This window comes from Saccopteryx leptura, chromosome 1, assembly GCF_036850995.1.
Source record: "Saccopteryx leptura isolate mSacLep1 chromosome 1, mSacLep1_pri_phased_curated, whole genome shotgun sequence".
NCBI classification, from domain to species: domain Eukaryota; kingdom Metazoa; phylum Chordata; class Mammalia; order Chiroptera; family Emballonuridae; genus Saccopteryx; species Saccopteryx leptura.
Genome location: NC_089503.1, coordinates 304,516,559 through 304,533,352, shown reverse-complemented (window position 1 = coordinate 304,533,352; position 16,794 = coordinate 304,516,559). Strand labels below are relative to the sequence as shown.

Here is a 16,794-nt window from a genome sequence, read left to right as displayed (position 1 = left end):
AAAGCCAGAGCCTGACCGAGATCAGATCTAGCAAGATCAATCCCAGGGAGAGGACATGACTTGCATTTTATTAAGAGGATAGAAACTACACAACCTCTCTCTCTTTTATAGGTTCACAGTGATTAACAGCATTAAAAAAACAAAACAAAACCCTTATGGAAAAGTTCAAACACTTACAAAAATATATAGAATAGTATCATGCATTCCCATGCTCCCTTCACCCAGCTTCAGTTATTAATACGTGGCCAATCTTTTAATAGCATGTTCAATGCTCTGAGAAGCCCTGTAACAGAGAAACCTATTTAAGCTAGCATTTTTTTTAATAAATAAATTTTTATTTTAATGGGGTGACATCAATAAATCAGGGTACATACATTCAAAGAAAACATTTCCAGGTTATCTTGTCATTTAGTTCTGTTGCATACCCATCACCCTAAGCTAGCATTTTCCAAACTCATTGGATCACAATATCTTTTTTCACTTACCCCTCAAAAACTTGAACTTGTTTTTGTGTATTGAACATGAATAATGTGCCCAGCCCTGCTAATGCAAAAGACAAGGGTACAGAAAAACAGCTGTCATTCTAGCTCTCTGCCCCCCAACCCCCAGCTCAAAGCCTAGGAGAGACAGAGCAAGGAGGAAGCGCCTAGCACGGAGATAGCACCCAGCCCGGAAACCATCACCGCTGTGATGGAGTGTGTGCGCTCTGCAGTGAGAGTTGGTCCCGCAGCAGCCCTGGCAAGCAGAGGGGCCTTAGGCAGGATGAGGTACAAAAACACAAGTGGCAAAGCAAAACCACCTTCAGGGATCCAAGAGAGACACCCAAGGGGAACTGCTGAGAAAATCGAAAGGCTGGTGGGTTAGTCATCGCATACTAGTGGGTGTGCCATTTAGGCTTCCCGGAAACTGTGGGGAGTGTGTGATTGATGGGTGGGGGAAATCATTAGTTGGCCAGAGTTGTGGCTGAATTGAGTGCCATTATCTGCTGGGGCTTCTTCTCTGGCCAGTCTGTGAAGACCGCTGAGGGCATTGCTTCTTCCTCTGTCTCCCCGTGCATGTGGGGTTGGGTGAGTGCAAGGAGCTGGAATCTGTTGGGATTGGCCCAGGTGGGTGTGTCGCCACCCGCCCGGAGCAGGTCCTGCTAGCCCAGCCCAGCCCAGAGCAGGCAGCGGAAGCCAGCTTGGGGCAGCGGCGGAGCTCGACAGGGAGCACAGGTATGGGGTTGTCACAGGTGGGCTTGAACCTCATGGGGACACAAGGGGCAGCAGCAGTCTTTAGAAATAGGGGATATGGATGGGAATGGAGGTGACGGTTGGGCATGGGCACTGGAAAATCTTTCTGAATAGAGGAAAAACCTAAGAGGGACTGCATCAGGCAGAAAGACCTCACCAGACAGAGGACACACCATGGAGTGCCCCCCTGAAGCTTGATGCCCCACAGGGCATCTCAGGAGGCTGTGTTCTCCCCTTCACCCCTTAGGCCTCACTGTCATTCTGAACCCTGGGCTTTCTAGGGCCACCGAAGAGGGTCAGCTGGGGATAATTTCCAACCTTTTCCCTCTCTCAGTTAATACGTAACCCCTCATGCCCACTCACCTCCCAGGGCCAGGCCCTCTGCTAGATGACAATGAACTTCCCTGATTAAACTCTATGAGTGAGTTGACTGTGCACAAATGTATTTTAAAAATTTTTTAAATTGATTTAGAGAGTGAGAGAAAGGAACAGAGAGAGATATTCCTGTATGTGCCCTGACCAGGGATTGAACCCACAATGTTGGTGTATCAGTGCAATGCTCTAACCAACTGAGATAACTGAGATACCTGGCCAAGGCCACAAAAGTGTTCTTATTGTTGTTCTTCCCAGCTAACCAAGGGGCATTTTATTTTGATAGTCTTTGAAAAACACTGCCTTAACCCAATGTGTACATGTATATAAGAGGATTAGACAAGATGATCTCTAATGTCCCTATATCCTTGATAGAATGTGTCTCATGGGTGACGTGAAAGGGGTGACATTTCAGACTTTGAGTATTGGTGGGGGAAATATCTGAGGGCGGGCAAGGCCTGTGATACCTTCGTATCATACCAGTGAGGGCAGCTACCTTCCTCTTACCTGTGTTTAGGGGGCCTCTCTGAAAGAAGGGGATCTCCCACCTGGTTGTATCTCTAGCTCCATTTAGAGTGAACTGAAATTGTAACCCTAAGAAGGGAAGATGGAGGCCAGAATTGAGGAGAAAATGAACTTATACCTGTAAGACTCACCTCCTGGCCACTCAGACGCTAGAGCCCAGCTCCGTCTGCCTATGCCTGATACTGTCAGCTCTCCCTGCCTGCCTGCCCCTAGAGTGCCCCCCCACACACAAAAGCCTTGTGTGGCCAGGCCCACGGGGAAGGAGGCAGCAAAAAGAGTGAGGGCAGGAGCCAGTCATGTACACTCGGCGTTCCCAGAGTTCAAGGCGAGGCCAACGAGGCCAAAAGGCTGCAGGAGACTCTCTGAGGCAGGACCCAGCCAGGCCCCAAGCAAGGTAAGACACATATAGACACTCAGAGCACATGGCTGGAACAGCTTTGTCTGAGTGATTTCTCTTGGTTTGGATTTCCTTTCCTGTTTTTCCCTGCTCTTGAAAGTAGGGTGGAGGGAGAGGTGCAGTTGGGGAGGTGACATCCCCACGCTGGGGAAACCAGTTATTTTATTTTATTTTATTTTTGTATTTTTCTGAAGCTGGAAACGGGGAGAGACAGTCAGACAGACTCCCGCATGGATCCCGGCACGCCCACCAAGGGGTGATGCTCTGCCCCTCCGGGGCGTCGCTCTGTTGTGACCAGAGCCACTCTAGCGCCTGGGGCAGAGGCCAAGGAGCCATCCCCAGCGCCGGGCCATCTTTGCTCCAATGGAGCCTCGCTGTGGGAGGGGAAGAGAGAGACAGAGAGGAAGGAGAGGGGGAGGGGTGGGGAAGCAGATGGCGCTTCTCTTGTGTGCCCTGGCCGGGAATCGAACCCGGGACCTCTATACGCCAGGCCGACGCTCTACCACTGAACCAACCGGCCAGGGCGGAAACCAGTTATTGAGCTGTGGGCTGCCTTTCCTTTTTGCCTTTTTCCACAAAAAATGGGAGAGATGAGCTCAGAATGCCTGAGGCAGGAGGAGACAGGTGGGGGCCGGGGGACTGGGGCAGGAGTTTTGGCTGGAGCAAGAAGAACAGGCCTGGACCAGAGAGAATGGAGATGGAACAGGACTACCCCCTGGGGGCTGAATCAAAGAGGCACCTCTCCTTGGAAAGAGCGTGGTCCCTCGGGCAGGACACCACGATGACCTAGTACTATCTCCACACCACAGATCCCTCAGACGCAGCACAAGCTGATGATCAGGATTCGTCTGTGTTCCCAAAGCAGCTCTGGGACAGCTTTTCACAGAGCCTTTAGAGTTTAGACTGTGTTAAGCTTCTCCCAAAGGTTCAGCAGAGTTTGGATCTGTTTGGGGAGTCTGAATCTGCAGATACCAAGAGGTCTTTATAATTAAGCCCCTCTGTGTGCTCAGGGTACATCCTCTCAATGCTGCAGTGGAAGTGGGCTGAGCTCACAAGGCTTGTTAGAGCACACTCTGTAGCGGGTGGGACACAGTGGCTGGGACTTCAGAATCTGAAATGAGGTTGATATTATTGTAGAGCTGATCTATGGAGCAAGGAGGAGAAGAATATCTGAGATTCCTTCTTTTCAAACTTCTAAAATATGTGAATTACTAAAAAGAGGAGAAGAGAGCAAGTGAAGAGAGCAAGTCATCTGATGAATGTGTGGGTGGGAAAGAGGAGAAGTTCCTGGAGAGGGTGGCAGAAAGGACAACTGGACAAAGAGGAGGTATTTCTCTCCCCTCCCTGCCACCATCATTGTCCTGAATCACCTATTCCTTTGTCCTCAGCCACTGCACTGCTGGTCAGGTGCCAGAAGGGTGGATACTGCTGGCGGGTTGTGTGGAGCAGAGAGAGGGAATGATCATGATCTAGCTTCCTGCCCACTTTTACTCTCTCTCACTTGCTGCCTGTGGCAGAAAATAGCCCTGTCCATCCGGCTTATCAGCCAAGAACTGTGGTGCCCAGCCCAGCTCAGAGGGTAGTGGGACAGGTCTAAGAGTCCCTAAGGACATAAGGAAGCTGGGCCTGGAAGTGCATGTGGGAGGGTGAAGGAGAGGGATGCAGGGAGGAGGCAAGTAGCTGCACACGCTCTGCTGTCAGTGGTGTGCGGGCAGGTAAGGGGGGGGGCCGCTTCTGTGTGTTTGCTGCTTTCTTAGCCTTTCAGTGCCTTGGGGATCGGTTTGTGCACATCTGCATGGGTATGTGCTCCTGAGCGGCCTGACTCTGTGGCTGTGTAAGGACACAGTCCCTAAGGCGGGACTGTGCTGTGTCCGTCCTTCCTCCTGGGGCTGGCCGGTTGTCCATTCCTCCGTGCATACCTGTGTGTTACAGGGTATGCAGCGACACTGATTGACATGTGACTAGGAATCTTGTGTGTGCCTTTCTTAGTGTATCTATCCCTCTGTGTGTCCTGGCATGGGCATGTGTGTGGAGCTGGTACGCTTGCATTACCACATCATGTGTGTCGTGGTGGCGGAGCCCGTGCAGATCTCCATGCCATGCCCCCCACCTTCTCCCTGGTGAAATGAAATGGTGTCCATTCCTTTCTGAGGTGGCTGCTGTTTCTTCACTTCCTAATGTCCCTCACAACCTGACTTCTTCCTCAAGGTGGGGCTGGGGAGAAGGCAGGGCCTCCCCTTCTTCACATGTAGAACCCACCTTTCATTTCCTATTTGCCTTCCTTTTTGGCAGTTTTCCTATCTTGCCATCTGTCCTGGCCCTGTGCCCAAGTTTCAGGGAAGCGAGCGAATGGGGTGGGGACCAGAACAGGGGCCTCTCAATGCTCAGACTGGGTCATTTTGTGTAAGTCTGTCAGAAAGGGTTGACTTTTCGACAAATAGGCTCCACTATAAAGAAATTCATGGACTTCTTTCTTTTGGAATGAGAGCATTGCGTACATCTGCTTTACTAAAGGATTCCTAACTTTATCTTTAAGTAGCAGCTCATATAGCACATTCTGGTTAATTTAACATTGTAACTTTGTCAACAGAAAGACTTGGAATTCTTGGAAAATAATTATTCATTCACTCATTCAATGTCTAGTATGTGCCTCCTAGTTGTAAGAAGTATTGGTTTTTTCAAGTAATGGTTAAAAATGATAAAATGGCCTGACCAGGCGGTGGCGCAGTGGATAGAGCGTCTGACTGGGATGCGGAAGACCCAGGTTCGAGACCCCGAGGTCGCCAGCTTGAGCACAGGCTCATCTGGCTTGAACAAAAGCTCACCAGCTTGAGCCCAAGGTTGCTGGCTCGAGCAAGGGGTTGCTCAATCTGCTGAAGGCCCAAGGTCAAGGCACATATGAGAAAGCAATTAATGAACAACTAAGGTGTTGCAACCCGCAACGAAGAACTAATGATTGATGCTTCTCATCTCTTCGTTCCTGTCTGTCCCTGGCTATCCCTCTCTGTAAAAAAAAAAAAAAAAAAAAAAAGATAAAATGTTACTCTTATTATAGTGAACTATCATTGACATTTTAATGGGAACTTTTCCAAACAGGCCGTTTAAGGGACATGGCTTTTTACAAAGTGAGTTATACATGTGGACAAGATAGTTAGTAATGTAATAAGTGGTTAGTTGAAAAAAATTTAAAAAGGCCCTGGCCAATTGGCTCAGCGGTAGAGTGTTGGCCTGGCATGTGGAAATCCTGGGTTTGATTCCTGGTCCAGGCACACAGAAGAAGCGACCATATGCTTCTCCACCCCTCCCCTTCCCCTTTCCACTCCTGCAGCCATGGCTTGAATGGTTCCAGCAAAGTTGGCCATGAGCGTTGAGGATGGCTCTATGGCCTCGCCTCAGGTGCTAAAATAGCTCAGTTGCCAAGCAATGGAAAGGTAGGCGGCTTGCCAGGTGGATCCTGGTCAGGGAGCATGCAGGAGTCTGTCTCTGCTTCCCTGCCTGTCACATAATAAAACAAATAAAACAAAAAATAGTTGTTAAAAAAAAAAAAAAGAAGAGGTTAGCTGACTGGATTGGTGTAAGAGATGTCATAACAGAATTACAAAATGGGTAAACATGGGGGAGGGCAAAGATATCCTGATAGGCAGCCAACGAATACCACACGGATGTGCTAAGTAGAGATATTGAAGTGTGAGTGAGCTTGAGGAGAAAAGCAGTGGAAGATGTGGTCCCCACCCTAGGGTCTTACTGTCTAGTTGGGGAAATAGAACAAATAGACAAACAATCTGAGGGGTCCAAAGCTGCAAGCTAAGTGCTTAAGTAGGTAAGTGGGAACTGTAAGGAGGGGCATATTTGTGTGTGTGTGTGTGTGTGTGTGTGTGAAAGAGAGATGAGCCCATATTACCAGTATTTGAAATGAGAGAAAGAAGAAAGTGGATTATTAAAAAGTATATATTTCAGCCTGCCTGGTGGTGGCAGAGTGGATTGAGTGTCGACCTGAAACTCTGAGGGCCCAGATTCGAAACCCCGAGTTGCGGGCTTGAGCACGGGCTCATCCAGCTTGAGCATGAGCCCATCCAGCTTGAGCGCAGGCCTGCCAGCTTGAGTGTGGGGTTGCTGTCTTGAGTGTGGGATTATCGACATGATACCAAGATTGCTGGCTAGAGCCCAAAGATCTCTGGCTTGAGCCCAACGTTGCTGGCCTGACGCCCAAAGTTGCTAGTTTGAGCCCAAGGTTACTGGCTTGAGCAAGAGATCACTGGCTCAGCTTAAGTCCCCCAGTCAAGGCACATATGAGAAGCAATGAATGAACAACTAACATGAAACAACTATGATTAGATGCTCCTCAATTTTCTCTTTCTCCTCCAGCTCTCCTTCTCCATGTCTCTCTCTCTCTTTAAAAATACAAAAAACAGCCTGACCAGGCATGGCGCAGTGGATAGAGCGTCGGACTGGGACGCAGAGGACCCAGGTTCAAGACCCCAAGGTCACCAGCTTGAGTGTGGGCTCATCGGGTTTGAGCAAAGCTCACCAGCTTGAGCCCAAGGTTGCTGGCTCGAACAAGGGGTCACTTGGTCTGCTGTAGCCCCCGGTCAAGGCACATATGAGAAAGCAATCAATGGACAACTAACCGCAACGAAGAATTGATGCTTCTCATCTCTCTCTCTTCCTGTCTGTCCCTCTCTCTGACTCTCGCTGCCACAAAATAAATAAATAAATAATAAAATGAATAAATAAAATCTTTTTTAAAAAGTATGTATTTCAGTTAAACAAATGAGGAAGTAAAACAGTTTATGAGCACAGATTTTATACAGGCATTTGTAAAAGAGCAGGTGCTCTGTACAGCATCCATCTTCATCTCCAGTCATCCACTCTCATTGGAATTAGCACCAGACAGCTTGGATTTTGGAGACGGGAAGTCTTGAGTTTAAATACTGACTTCGCTCCTCGCTGACTGAGTTCTTGAGCTGTTTCCTTTCCTGTAAAGATGAGGATAAGGACCTGGCTGGTTGGCTCAGTGGTAGAGCATCGGCCTAAGGTATGAAAGTCCCTGGTTTGATTCCTGGCCAGGGCACACAGGAGAAGCGCCTGTCTGTCTCTCCACCCCTCCCCCTCTCCTTTCTCTCTCCTTCTCTCTTCCCCTCCCACAGCCAAGGTTCCATTTGAGCAAAGTTGGCCCAGGCGCTGAGGATGGCTGCATGGCCTCCACCTCAGGTGCTAGAATCGCTTCGTTGGCAACAGAGCAATGGCCCAAATGGGCGGAGCATCGTCCCCTATTGGGCATGCCCGGTGGATCCTGGTCGGGCGCTTGCAGGAGTCTGTCTCCCAACTTCTCACTTTAGAAAAATATTTTTTAAAAAAAGATGAGAATAAACACTGACCTCAGAAGGCTGTTGGAAGAAAATAAAAGATTATGCATATAAAATACCCTGGGATATGGTGTACGCTCAGTAAATGACAGCTATTTCACTCAACATTTATTGAGGTAGGTGCTGGTGATACAAACATGAATAAGTCACAGTCCACAGCCCCTCCCTCAAGGAGCTCACAGTCTAATAGGAGGTGCAGATGAACAGTTCATTACAGTCCGGGTGGGAAAAACTATGACAAACCTCCACACCAAGTAGAAGTGTCAGTGAGGGGACCACATTTGCCTTGTGGGAAGGGAGGGAATCAGGAAAGGCTTCACAGAGTCCTAGGAGATGATTGAGTGTACTAGTTGGAGAATGGGAAGAAGTTCATTCCAAGTTGAGGAAACAGCACATACAAAGGCAGAGTCCTGAAAACATAAGGTATGTGCAAAATTATTAGTTTGGTGTAATTGGAGCAAAGGATCATGGGAGGTGGGGCGTGTGTCAAGAAAAAAGCCTGGTTTTATTTGCTTTTCAGCATGTTTAAGCTCCATTTAGTTTTGTTTGTTTTTATTTTATTTATTTATTTATTTTCATTTTTCCGAAGGTGGAAACGGGGAGGCAGTCAGACAGACTCCCACATGCGCCCGACCGGGATCCACCCGGCATGCCCACCAGGGGGCGATGCTCTGCCCCTCTGGGGCATCGCTGTGTTGCATCCAGAGCCATTCTAGCGCCTGAGGCAGAGGCCACAGAGCCATCCCCAGCGCCCGGGCCATCTTTGCTCCAATGGAGCCTGGGCTCCAGGAGGGGAAGAGAGAGAGAGGAAGGAGAGGGGGAGGGGTGGAGAAGCAGATGGGTGCTTCTCCTGTGTGCCCTGGCCTAGAATCGAACCCAGGACTTCCGCATGCCAGGTCGACACTCTACCGCTGAGCCAACCGGCCAGGGCTAGTTTTGTTTGTTTTTGATGTTGAAGTTGGTATTTTGCAGAGAAGTGGTTCTTTATTCCCTTTAAGGGTTCTACTAGACCTCTTCCAAGTCAAATTGCTGGTGGTCGTGGTTGGAAGGAGAACAAATAAAAAACCCACAAGAAAATGTTATAATCAGGTCTACAACTTGGTTTCTGTAAGAATTTAAGCATTTCCTTTTAAAAAGAGTAAGTCTAGTATCTTAGGATAATTGCTCAGGGTCTCTGGACAACTTCATTCCCTAAGATGTCATGTGGACATCCATGTTCATAGCATTATTTACAATAGCCAACAGGTAGAAAAACCCAAGGAACCACTGAAAGATGAATGAATAAACAAATGTAATTATATATATATATATATTATTCAGCCATAAAAATGAATTCAATTCTGATGCACTCTACAACATGGATGGACCTTGAACATTTTATGCTAGGGCACGCCTTCCTTGGGGCATGCCCACTCAAATCTCCTTTTCAAGTGAATTTTCTTTCTCCTAAACTCTAAGGGTTCTAATTAGACTTACAACCGGGGGAACAGCATGCAGCAGCAGCTCATCCCAGGCTAACCCCCTAACCGTGTCTTTAAGGCGCCCCTTTTCATGACTTTTCAGTGAACCAATAGCAGCCCCACCTTGGCTCACTTCTGTCACTGTGACTTCTATTTTTCTTTCTTTTTTTGTGTGTGACAGAGACAGAGAGAGTCAGAGGGACAGATAGGGACAGATAGGAAGAGAGATGAGAAGCATCAATTCTTCGTTGCAGCACCTTAGTTGTTCATTGATTGCTTTCTCATATGTGCCTTGACCACGGGCCTTCAGCAGACCGAGTAACCCCTTGCTCGAGCCAGCGACCTTGGGCTCAAGCTGGTGAGCCTTGCTCAAACCTGATGAGCCTGCGCTCAAGTTGGCGACCTTGGGGTCTTGAAGCTGGGTCCTCCACATCCCAGTCCAACGCTCTATCCACTGAGCCACTGCCTGGTCAGGTGTGACTTCTATTTTTCAGTGAGTTAAAACAGCCCTGCCTACACTCTCTCCTGTTGCTTCTTCTAGCCTAACTTCTCCCTTTGTTTCACTGTCCTTGGCTTTAATAAACATACTGTCAAACTCACGTGGACCTTTGTTGAGAAGTCTTTCCTGCACAAAGTCAAGAACCCACCTACTACTGGCTGGCCCAAAGCAGACTTGCTCTGGGCCCAGTTCCTGTCTGGTAGCACTTATGTTAGAGATACATACTGAAGTACTTATAAGTAAATTGATATATCTGTAATTTGCTTTAACATAATCCAGAGAAAAGAAAAAAAAGGATATTAGAATAGCATGCAAAATGTTCACAATTAATGAATCTGGAATAATTAAAAGTTTTATTTTCTTTCTAGTTTTGTATATTTGAAAATTGTCATAATCAAAAAAGATTTATTTTTTTATTTTTTGTATTTTTCTGAAGTTGGAAATGGGGAGGCAGTCAGACAGACTCCCGCATGCGCCCCACCAGGATCCACCTGGCATACCCACCAGGGGGCGATGCTCTGCCCATCTGGGGTGTCACTCTGTTGCAACCAGAGCCATTCTAGCGCCTGAGGCAGAGGCCATAGGCAGGGGTCTCCAAACTTTTTACACAGGGGTCCAGTTCACTGTCCCTCGGACCATTGGAGGGCTGCCAAATACAGTGGTCCTCTCACTGACCACCAATGAAAGAGGTGCCCCTTCCAGAAGTGCAGTGGGGGCTGGATAAATGGCCTCAGGGGGCCGCATTGCGGCCCACTGGCCGTAGTTTGGGGATGCCTGCCAGCACCTGGGCCAACTTTGCTCCAATGGAGCCTTGGCTGCGGGAGGGGAAGAGAGAAACAGAGAGGAAGGAGGGGGGAGGGGTGGAGAAGCAGATGAGCGCTTCTCCTGTGTGCCCTGGCCAGGAATCGAACCCGGGACTCCTGCACGCCAGGCCGATGCTCTACCACTGAGCCAAATGGCCAGGGCAAAAAAGATTTTTTAAGGTAATTCTTTTTTGAGGGAGGCAGGGAGAGAAAGAGACAGGTACATCCAACTGCCCCTGTATGTGCCATGACTAGGGAATCGAACCAGCAACCTCTGTGCTCCGGGATGATGCTCCAACCAACAGAGCTATCTGGCCAGGGCTTAATTTTTATTGATTTTCAGAGAGACAGAGAGAAGAAAGGAGAGAAAGGGGAGGGGGAAGGGAAGCATTCATTTGTTGTTCCACTTAGTCATGCATTCTTTGGTTGCTTCCCATGTGTGCCCTGACTGGGGATCGAACCCACAAACTTGTCATTTCAGGACAATGCTCTTAACCAACTGAGCTAACAGGCCAGGGCCTAAGATAAATTCTTAAAACAAAATATAGGTTAATAAAATTTGAGGTTAAAACTGACTACATTTTAATAACTGAAAGTAACCATTAAAAAAACCCACATTTTATGTTAAGTGAAATAAGCCAGACACAATGGGACAAATGTTACATGATTTCACGCATCTTTTTTTTTTTTTTTTAGTATTACTCAGCAATGAGCTCTTTTTATTTTTTATTTTTTAAATTTTATTTATTCATTTTTAGAGAGGAGAGAGAGACAGAGAGAGAGACGGGGGAGGAGCTAGAAGCATCAACACCCATATGTGCCTTGACCAGGCAAGCCCAGGGTTTCGAACCGGCGACCTCAGCATTTCCAGGTCGACGCTTTATCCACTGCGCCACCACAGGTCAGGCAAACTTCACGTATCTTAACAGGAAGATTCATAGAGCCAGAAAGTAGAATAGAGGGGAGTGGCAGGAGAGGAGAGGTGGTGTGGAAGGGCAGTTATTATTTCATGGGTAGAAAGTTGTTTGGAATGGTGAAATAGTTCTGAAAATAGTGATTGTTATACAACATTTGAATGTATTTAAGGCCACTAACTTGTACCCTTGAAGATGATCCCCTACCTCACAGCCATAGCCTTTGTCTGCTAGTTGTTGCCCATGGGCTGCAGCTGCTGCAGTCTGCTCCCTCCAGCAGCCTCATCAGCAGTTGTGGTTCTTTCTCATGTCACTACCCTGTTCTCCAGGTTTAGGGTCCCCTTGGATCCCTCACTACCAAACCACTATCCCCCCTTTCACAGAACTCCATCTGGGAAGCTCCCTAGTCAGACTCTCCAGGGGAGCACCTGGAAAATCTCAACCCACAGGGCCTTGCCAGGGTGGTGCAGTTATGTGATCAGCCTATGAAAGCCCTGTTATATTATTATCCCCACTTTATAGATAAAGGAACTTAGTCAAATAACCAAGGTGAACTCAGGGCGCTCTGAGCACAAACCCAGCCCACACAGGAACAACAGTGAATGTGATGAGTGAGACTGGGATCTTGTACTGTACTTGGGAGTTTGAACTTTATTCTTTAGATAATGGGGAGCCACCAGAGCACCTGTTACAGGAGAGGTGCTCCATAGCATTTGTCATCACCTGACTTAATACTTGTTTACTTGCACTTTTTTTTTTAAATTTATTCATTTCAGAGAAGAGAGAGAGAGAGAGAGAGAAGGTGGGGAGGAGCAGGAAGCATCAACTCCCATATGTGCCTTGACCAGGCAAGCCCAGGGTTTCAAATCGGTGACCTCAGCATTCCAGGTCAAGGCGTTATCCACTGTGCCACCACAGGTCAGGCTACTTGCACTTTATTACCTGTCTCCCTCCAGTGGAATGAAAAATAGGTGGCGGGAAGGCCTGTGTTTTGTTCACTGCTGGGAACATGCCTTTGAAAGCCTAAACACTTTACATATAGCATCTCATTTAATCTAAAAGCCTCATGAAAGAGCTGCCCCCCCCCAACCCCAGGTAAGGAAAATGAGGTTCAGAGAAATTAAGTCACTTTTCTGAGGACAAAAGCTAGGCAAATTAGCAAAGCCAGGATTTAAACCCAGGCAGTCTGACACTGCGCTATACAGCCCTGCTGCAGAAAGCTACTCTGGCAGGATGGAAGGTGAGGAAAAGATTTGAGGCTGAGAAAAGACTGAAGAGGCTTTAGCCAGTTTAGCTAGTTAAAAATATCTGTATCTTCTGCCCTGTCTTTGCATCATCTTGATTTTTGGCTTGCCTTCCTATTCCAGGCCCCACATGATGAAGCGGTGACCAAAGGCATCCAACCTCCTGGCAGCCATCTGTCCTGCAGCGGTAGCCCACATTCAGATGCCCTGCCTCTTGCTTGCTTTGGGACGGTCTCTGTGCAGCCTCCAGGCTCTCTTCTGGAGGTGAATGTCATGCCAGGACCCTGGTGTGCCCCATGATGCCCAGACCCTAGCTCCTTAGCACACTTTGGCACGATGTTGGCCAACTCCTCTGTCAACACTTCTACCAAAAGCCCCGATCTCCCGTGCCCTGACTACCGGACCACCCACCACCTGCACATGGTGGTTTACAGCGTGGTGCTGGCAGCAGGGCTCCCGCTCAATGCTCTGGCCCTCTGGGTCTTCCTGCGCGCGCTGCGTGTGCACTCCGTGGTGAGCGTGTACATGTGCAACCTGGCTGCCAGCGACCTGCTCTTCACACTATCTTTGCCCGTGCGCCTCTCCTACTACGCGCTGCACTACTGGCCCTTCTCAGAACTCTTGTGTCAGATGGCGGGTGCCATCTTCCAGATAAACATGTACGGCAGCTGCATCTTCTTGACCCTCATCAACGTGGACCGTTACATCGCCGTTGTGCACCCGCTACGGCTGCGCCATCTGCGGCGGCCCCGCGTGGCGCGGCTGCTCTGTCTGGGCGTGTGGACTCTCATCCTAGTGTTCGCAGTGCCTACTGTGCTCGTGCACATGCCCTCACCCTGCGTCTCCGCCTTCGGCCGGGTGCATCTGTGCTTCGAGCGCTTCAGCGACGAACTGTGGAAGGGCAGGCTGCTACCGCTCATGCTGCTGGCCGAGGCCCTGGGCTTCCTGCTGCCGCTGGTGGCCGTGGCATACTCGTCGGGCCGGGTCTTCTGGACCCTGGCGCGGCCCAACGCCACGCGGAGCCAGCGGCGGCGGAAGACGGTGCGTCTCCTGCTGGTCAACCTGGTCATCTTCCTGCTGTGCTTCGTGCCCTACAACGCCACGCTTGCGGTCTACGGGCTGCTGCGGAGCAACGTAGTGGAGGCGAGCCAGGCGGCCCGCGATCAGGTGCGCCGGGTGCTGATGGTGATGGTGCTGCTGGCCGGCGCCAACTGCGTGCTGGACCCGCTGGTGTATTACTTCAGCGCCGAGGGTTTCCGCAACACCCTGCGCGTCCTGGGCTCTCCTCTCCGGCCCAGGACCTCAGCCACCAACGGGAATAGAGGATCTCTCGCCCAACAGCCGGCTGAGACCTCCCAAACCACCAGGCCTGCTGCCGCCAGCCAAGGACTGCTCAGGCATTCCAGTCCCGGGACGCCCTTCACCCAGTGCTCCGAGAATTCTGTCCTCTGAACGCACATCTGGTCCTAGCGCAGTTACATTCACCTCCATCCCCTCGCGCCTCTCACACTGGAAGACTTGCAGGGGGTGCAGATTTTCAGGGTGCGTACATGAGGGAGGTGGATCAGACACTTGGATTTCTGGTTGGCGACTTCAGTTTATAAATGCAGAAGTAGCAAAGTGTGAGAACAAGAGACACAAGGAAGGAGGAGTGCTGGTGGAAATGTCTTCTTTAAAGAAAAAAATTGGTGGTGATGGTAAGCATAGGAAAGACCCCTTCCCCAGCCTGTAGGAAGTGATGCTGTGATCTTGCCAATGCAGAGGCAGGGACTTGAAACACTGCAGAGAGCTGGTAGATGAAACATAAAATGGGTGTCCTGGATTTGGACTGACCACAGCAGCCTTAGGGCCAAAGATGCCATCACATTTCATTTCCACCTGGGCTTCTTCTCCCCAGAATTGAGGCATAATACAAGAGCTTGCTGGATATGGACAAAATTGGTTTTATTCTTTAAAAAAAACTTTTAAATTTATGTGTTGATTTTAGAGAGAGAGAGAGGAAGGGAGAAAAGAGAAAGAAAAATATCAATTTGTTGTTCCACTTATGAATTCACTGGTTGATTCTTGTATGTGCTCTGACTGGGGATCAAACCAGTAAACTTTGTGTATCAGGATAATGTTCTAACCAACTGAACCACTCTGCCAGGTCTCCTTGTTTAAAGTCTTGTAACAATTTAGACTTGACCTCTAACATGGGATGGTTGGGGGCAGGGCAAAACTGTGAGTTAGAAGTTTTTTTCCTCCAAAATCTTGGTCCCTGTTGCCCTTTCTAGATCTTTTCTTTTCTTTTCTTTTCTTTTTTTTTTTCTAGATCTTTTCTTATTCATACACTCCAACTCACTTTCAAGACTTCCTCCATTCTAGGTCCTAAGTACCCCCCCCCCACACACACACACACACACTGCTTTATCTAGAATAAAGAAACAATTCTTTTTTTTTTCTTTTTTTTTTCTGAAGCTGGAAACGGAGAGAGACAGACAGACTCCCGCATGCGCCCGACCGGGATCCACCCGGCACGCCCACCAGGGGCGACCGCTCTGCCCACCAGGGGGCGATGCTCTGCCCCTCCGGGGCATTGCTCTGCCTCGACCAGAGCCACTCTAGCGCCTGGGGCAGAGGCCAAGGAGCCATCCCCAGCGCCCAGGCCATCTTTGCTCCAATGGAGCCTTGGCTGCGGGAGGGGAAGAGAGAGACAGAGAGGAAGGAGGGGGGGGAGTGGAGAAGCAAATGGGCGCTTCTCCTGTGTGCCCTGGCCGGGAATCGAACCCGGGTCCCCCGCACGCCAGGCCGACGCTCTACCGCTGAGCCAACCGGCCAGGGCCTCTTTTTCTTTTTCTTTTTTTTTTTTTTTAAAGGAAACAATTCTTAATACTAAAATAGCAGTTATCCAACTTTTTGGTCTCAAACCCTAAAGAGCTTTTGCTTACTTTGTTCTTTTGATACTAAATTATTATTATTATTATTATTATTATTATTAAGTGAGAGACAGGAAGGCAGGAAATCAGAGAGACAGACTCCCACATGTGTTCCCACCGGGATCCACCTGGCAAACCCCCTACAGCAGGGGTCGGGAAACTTTTTGGCTGAGAGAGCCATGAACGCCACATATTTTAAAATGTAATTCCGTGAGAGCCATACAACGACCCGTGTACATTACGCACTATCCAATAAAAATTTGGTGTTGTCCCAGAGGACAGCTGTGATTGGCTCCAGCCACCTGCAACCATGAACATGAGCAGTAGGAAATGAATAGATTGTAATACATGAGAATGTTTTATATTTTTAACGTTATTATTTTTTTTATTAAAGATTTGTCTGCAAGTCAGATGCAGCCATCAGAAGAGCCACATCTGGCTCGCGAGCCATAGGTTCCCAACCCTTGCCCTATAGATGATGCTCTGCCCATCTGGGGCTGCTGCTCCGTTGATCAGTAGTTGGGCTATTTCAGTGCCTGAGGTGAGGCCATGGAGCCATCCTCAGCACCTGGGGCCAAATTGCTCAAACCATTTAAGCCATAGCTGTGGGAGGAGAGGAGAGAGAGAGAGAGAGAAGGAGGAAGGGGAGGGGTGGAGAAAGCAAGCTTCATAATCTTATGTGCTCTGATTGGGAATCAAACCTGGGACTTCTACGTGACGGGCCGATGCTCTACTGCTGAGCCAACTGGCCAGGCCCCAAATAAGAAATTAAAACAAAGTTTTTAAAAACAAACATACACAAGTACACATTTCATTAGCTGTGAGAGCAATGATATCATCATAATTTCATGAAGCTTCTGGAAAACCCCACTATATACTTGGGAGAGAATGACAGTGAAAAGAACAAATGAACCTGGCCTGTGGTGGCACAGTGGATAGAAAATAGACCTGGAATGCTGAGGTTGCTGGTTTGAAACTCTGGGCTTGCTGGTCAAGGCACATATGACAAGCAAGCAAGGAACAATTAAAGTGAAGTGACTATGAGTTGATACTTCTTGCTCTCTCAC

General features: G+C 48.7%; 1 protein-coding gene across 10 annotated transcripts; it reads left to right on the top strand.

Annotated features, from left to right (window-relative positions):
* Positions 1-935: 935 nt before the first annotated feature.
* On the top strand, positions 936-15,016 carry LPAR5 (lysophosphatidic acid receptor 5). 10 transcript variants are annotated; one of them, XM_066357943.1, is made up of 3 exons: positions 958-1,067; positions 12,345-12,486; positions 12,936-15,016. In XM_066357943.1, the coding sequence occupies exon 3, from the start codon at positions 13,149-13,151 to the stop codon at positions 14,262-14,264; it is 1,116 nt and encodes a 371-aa protein (XP_066214040.1). In that variant the 5' UTR covers positions 958-1,067; positions 12,345-12,486; positions 12,936-13,148; the 3' UTR covers positions 14,265-15,016. The 10 variants fall into 10 exon arrangements, with proteins under 10 accessions (XP_066214042.1, XP_066214040.1, XP_066214038.1 ...); XM_066357941.1 differs by lacking the exon at positions 12,345-12,486 and adding an exon at positions 2,179-2,523 and having other exon boundaries at positions 972-1,067; XM_066357942.1 differs by lacking the exons at positions 958-1,067; positions 12,345-12,486 and adding exons at positions 1,078-1,214; positions 2,379-2,523.
* Positions 15,017-16,794: the final 1,778 nt, after the last annotated feature.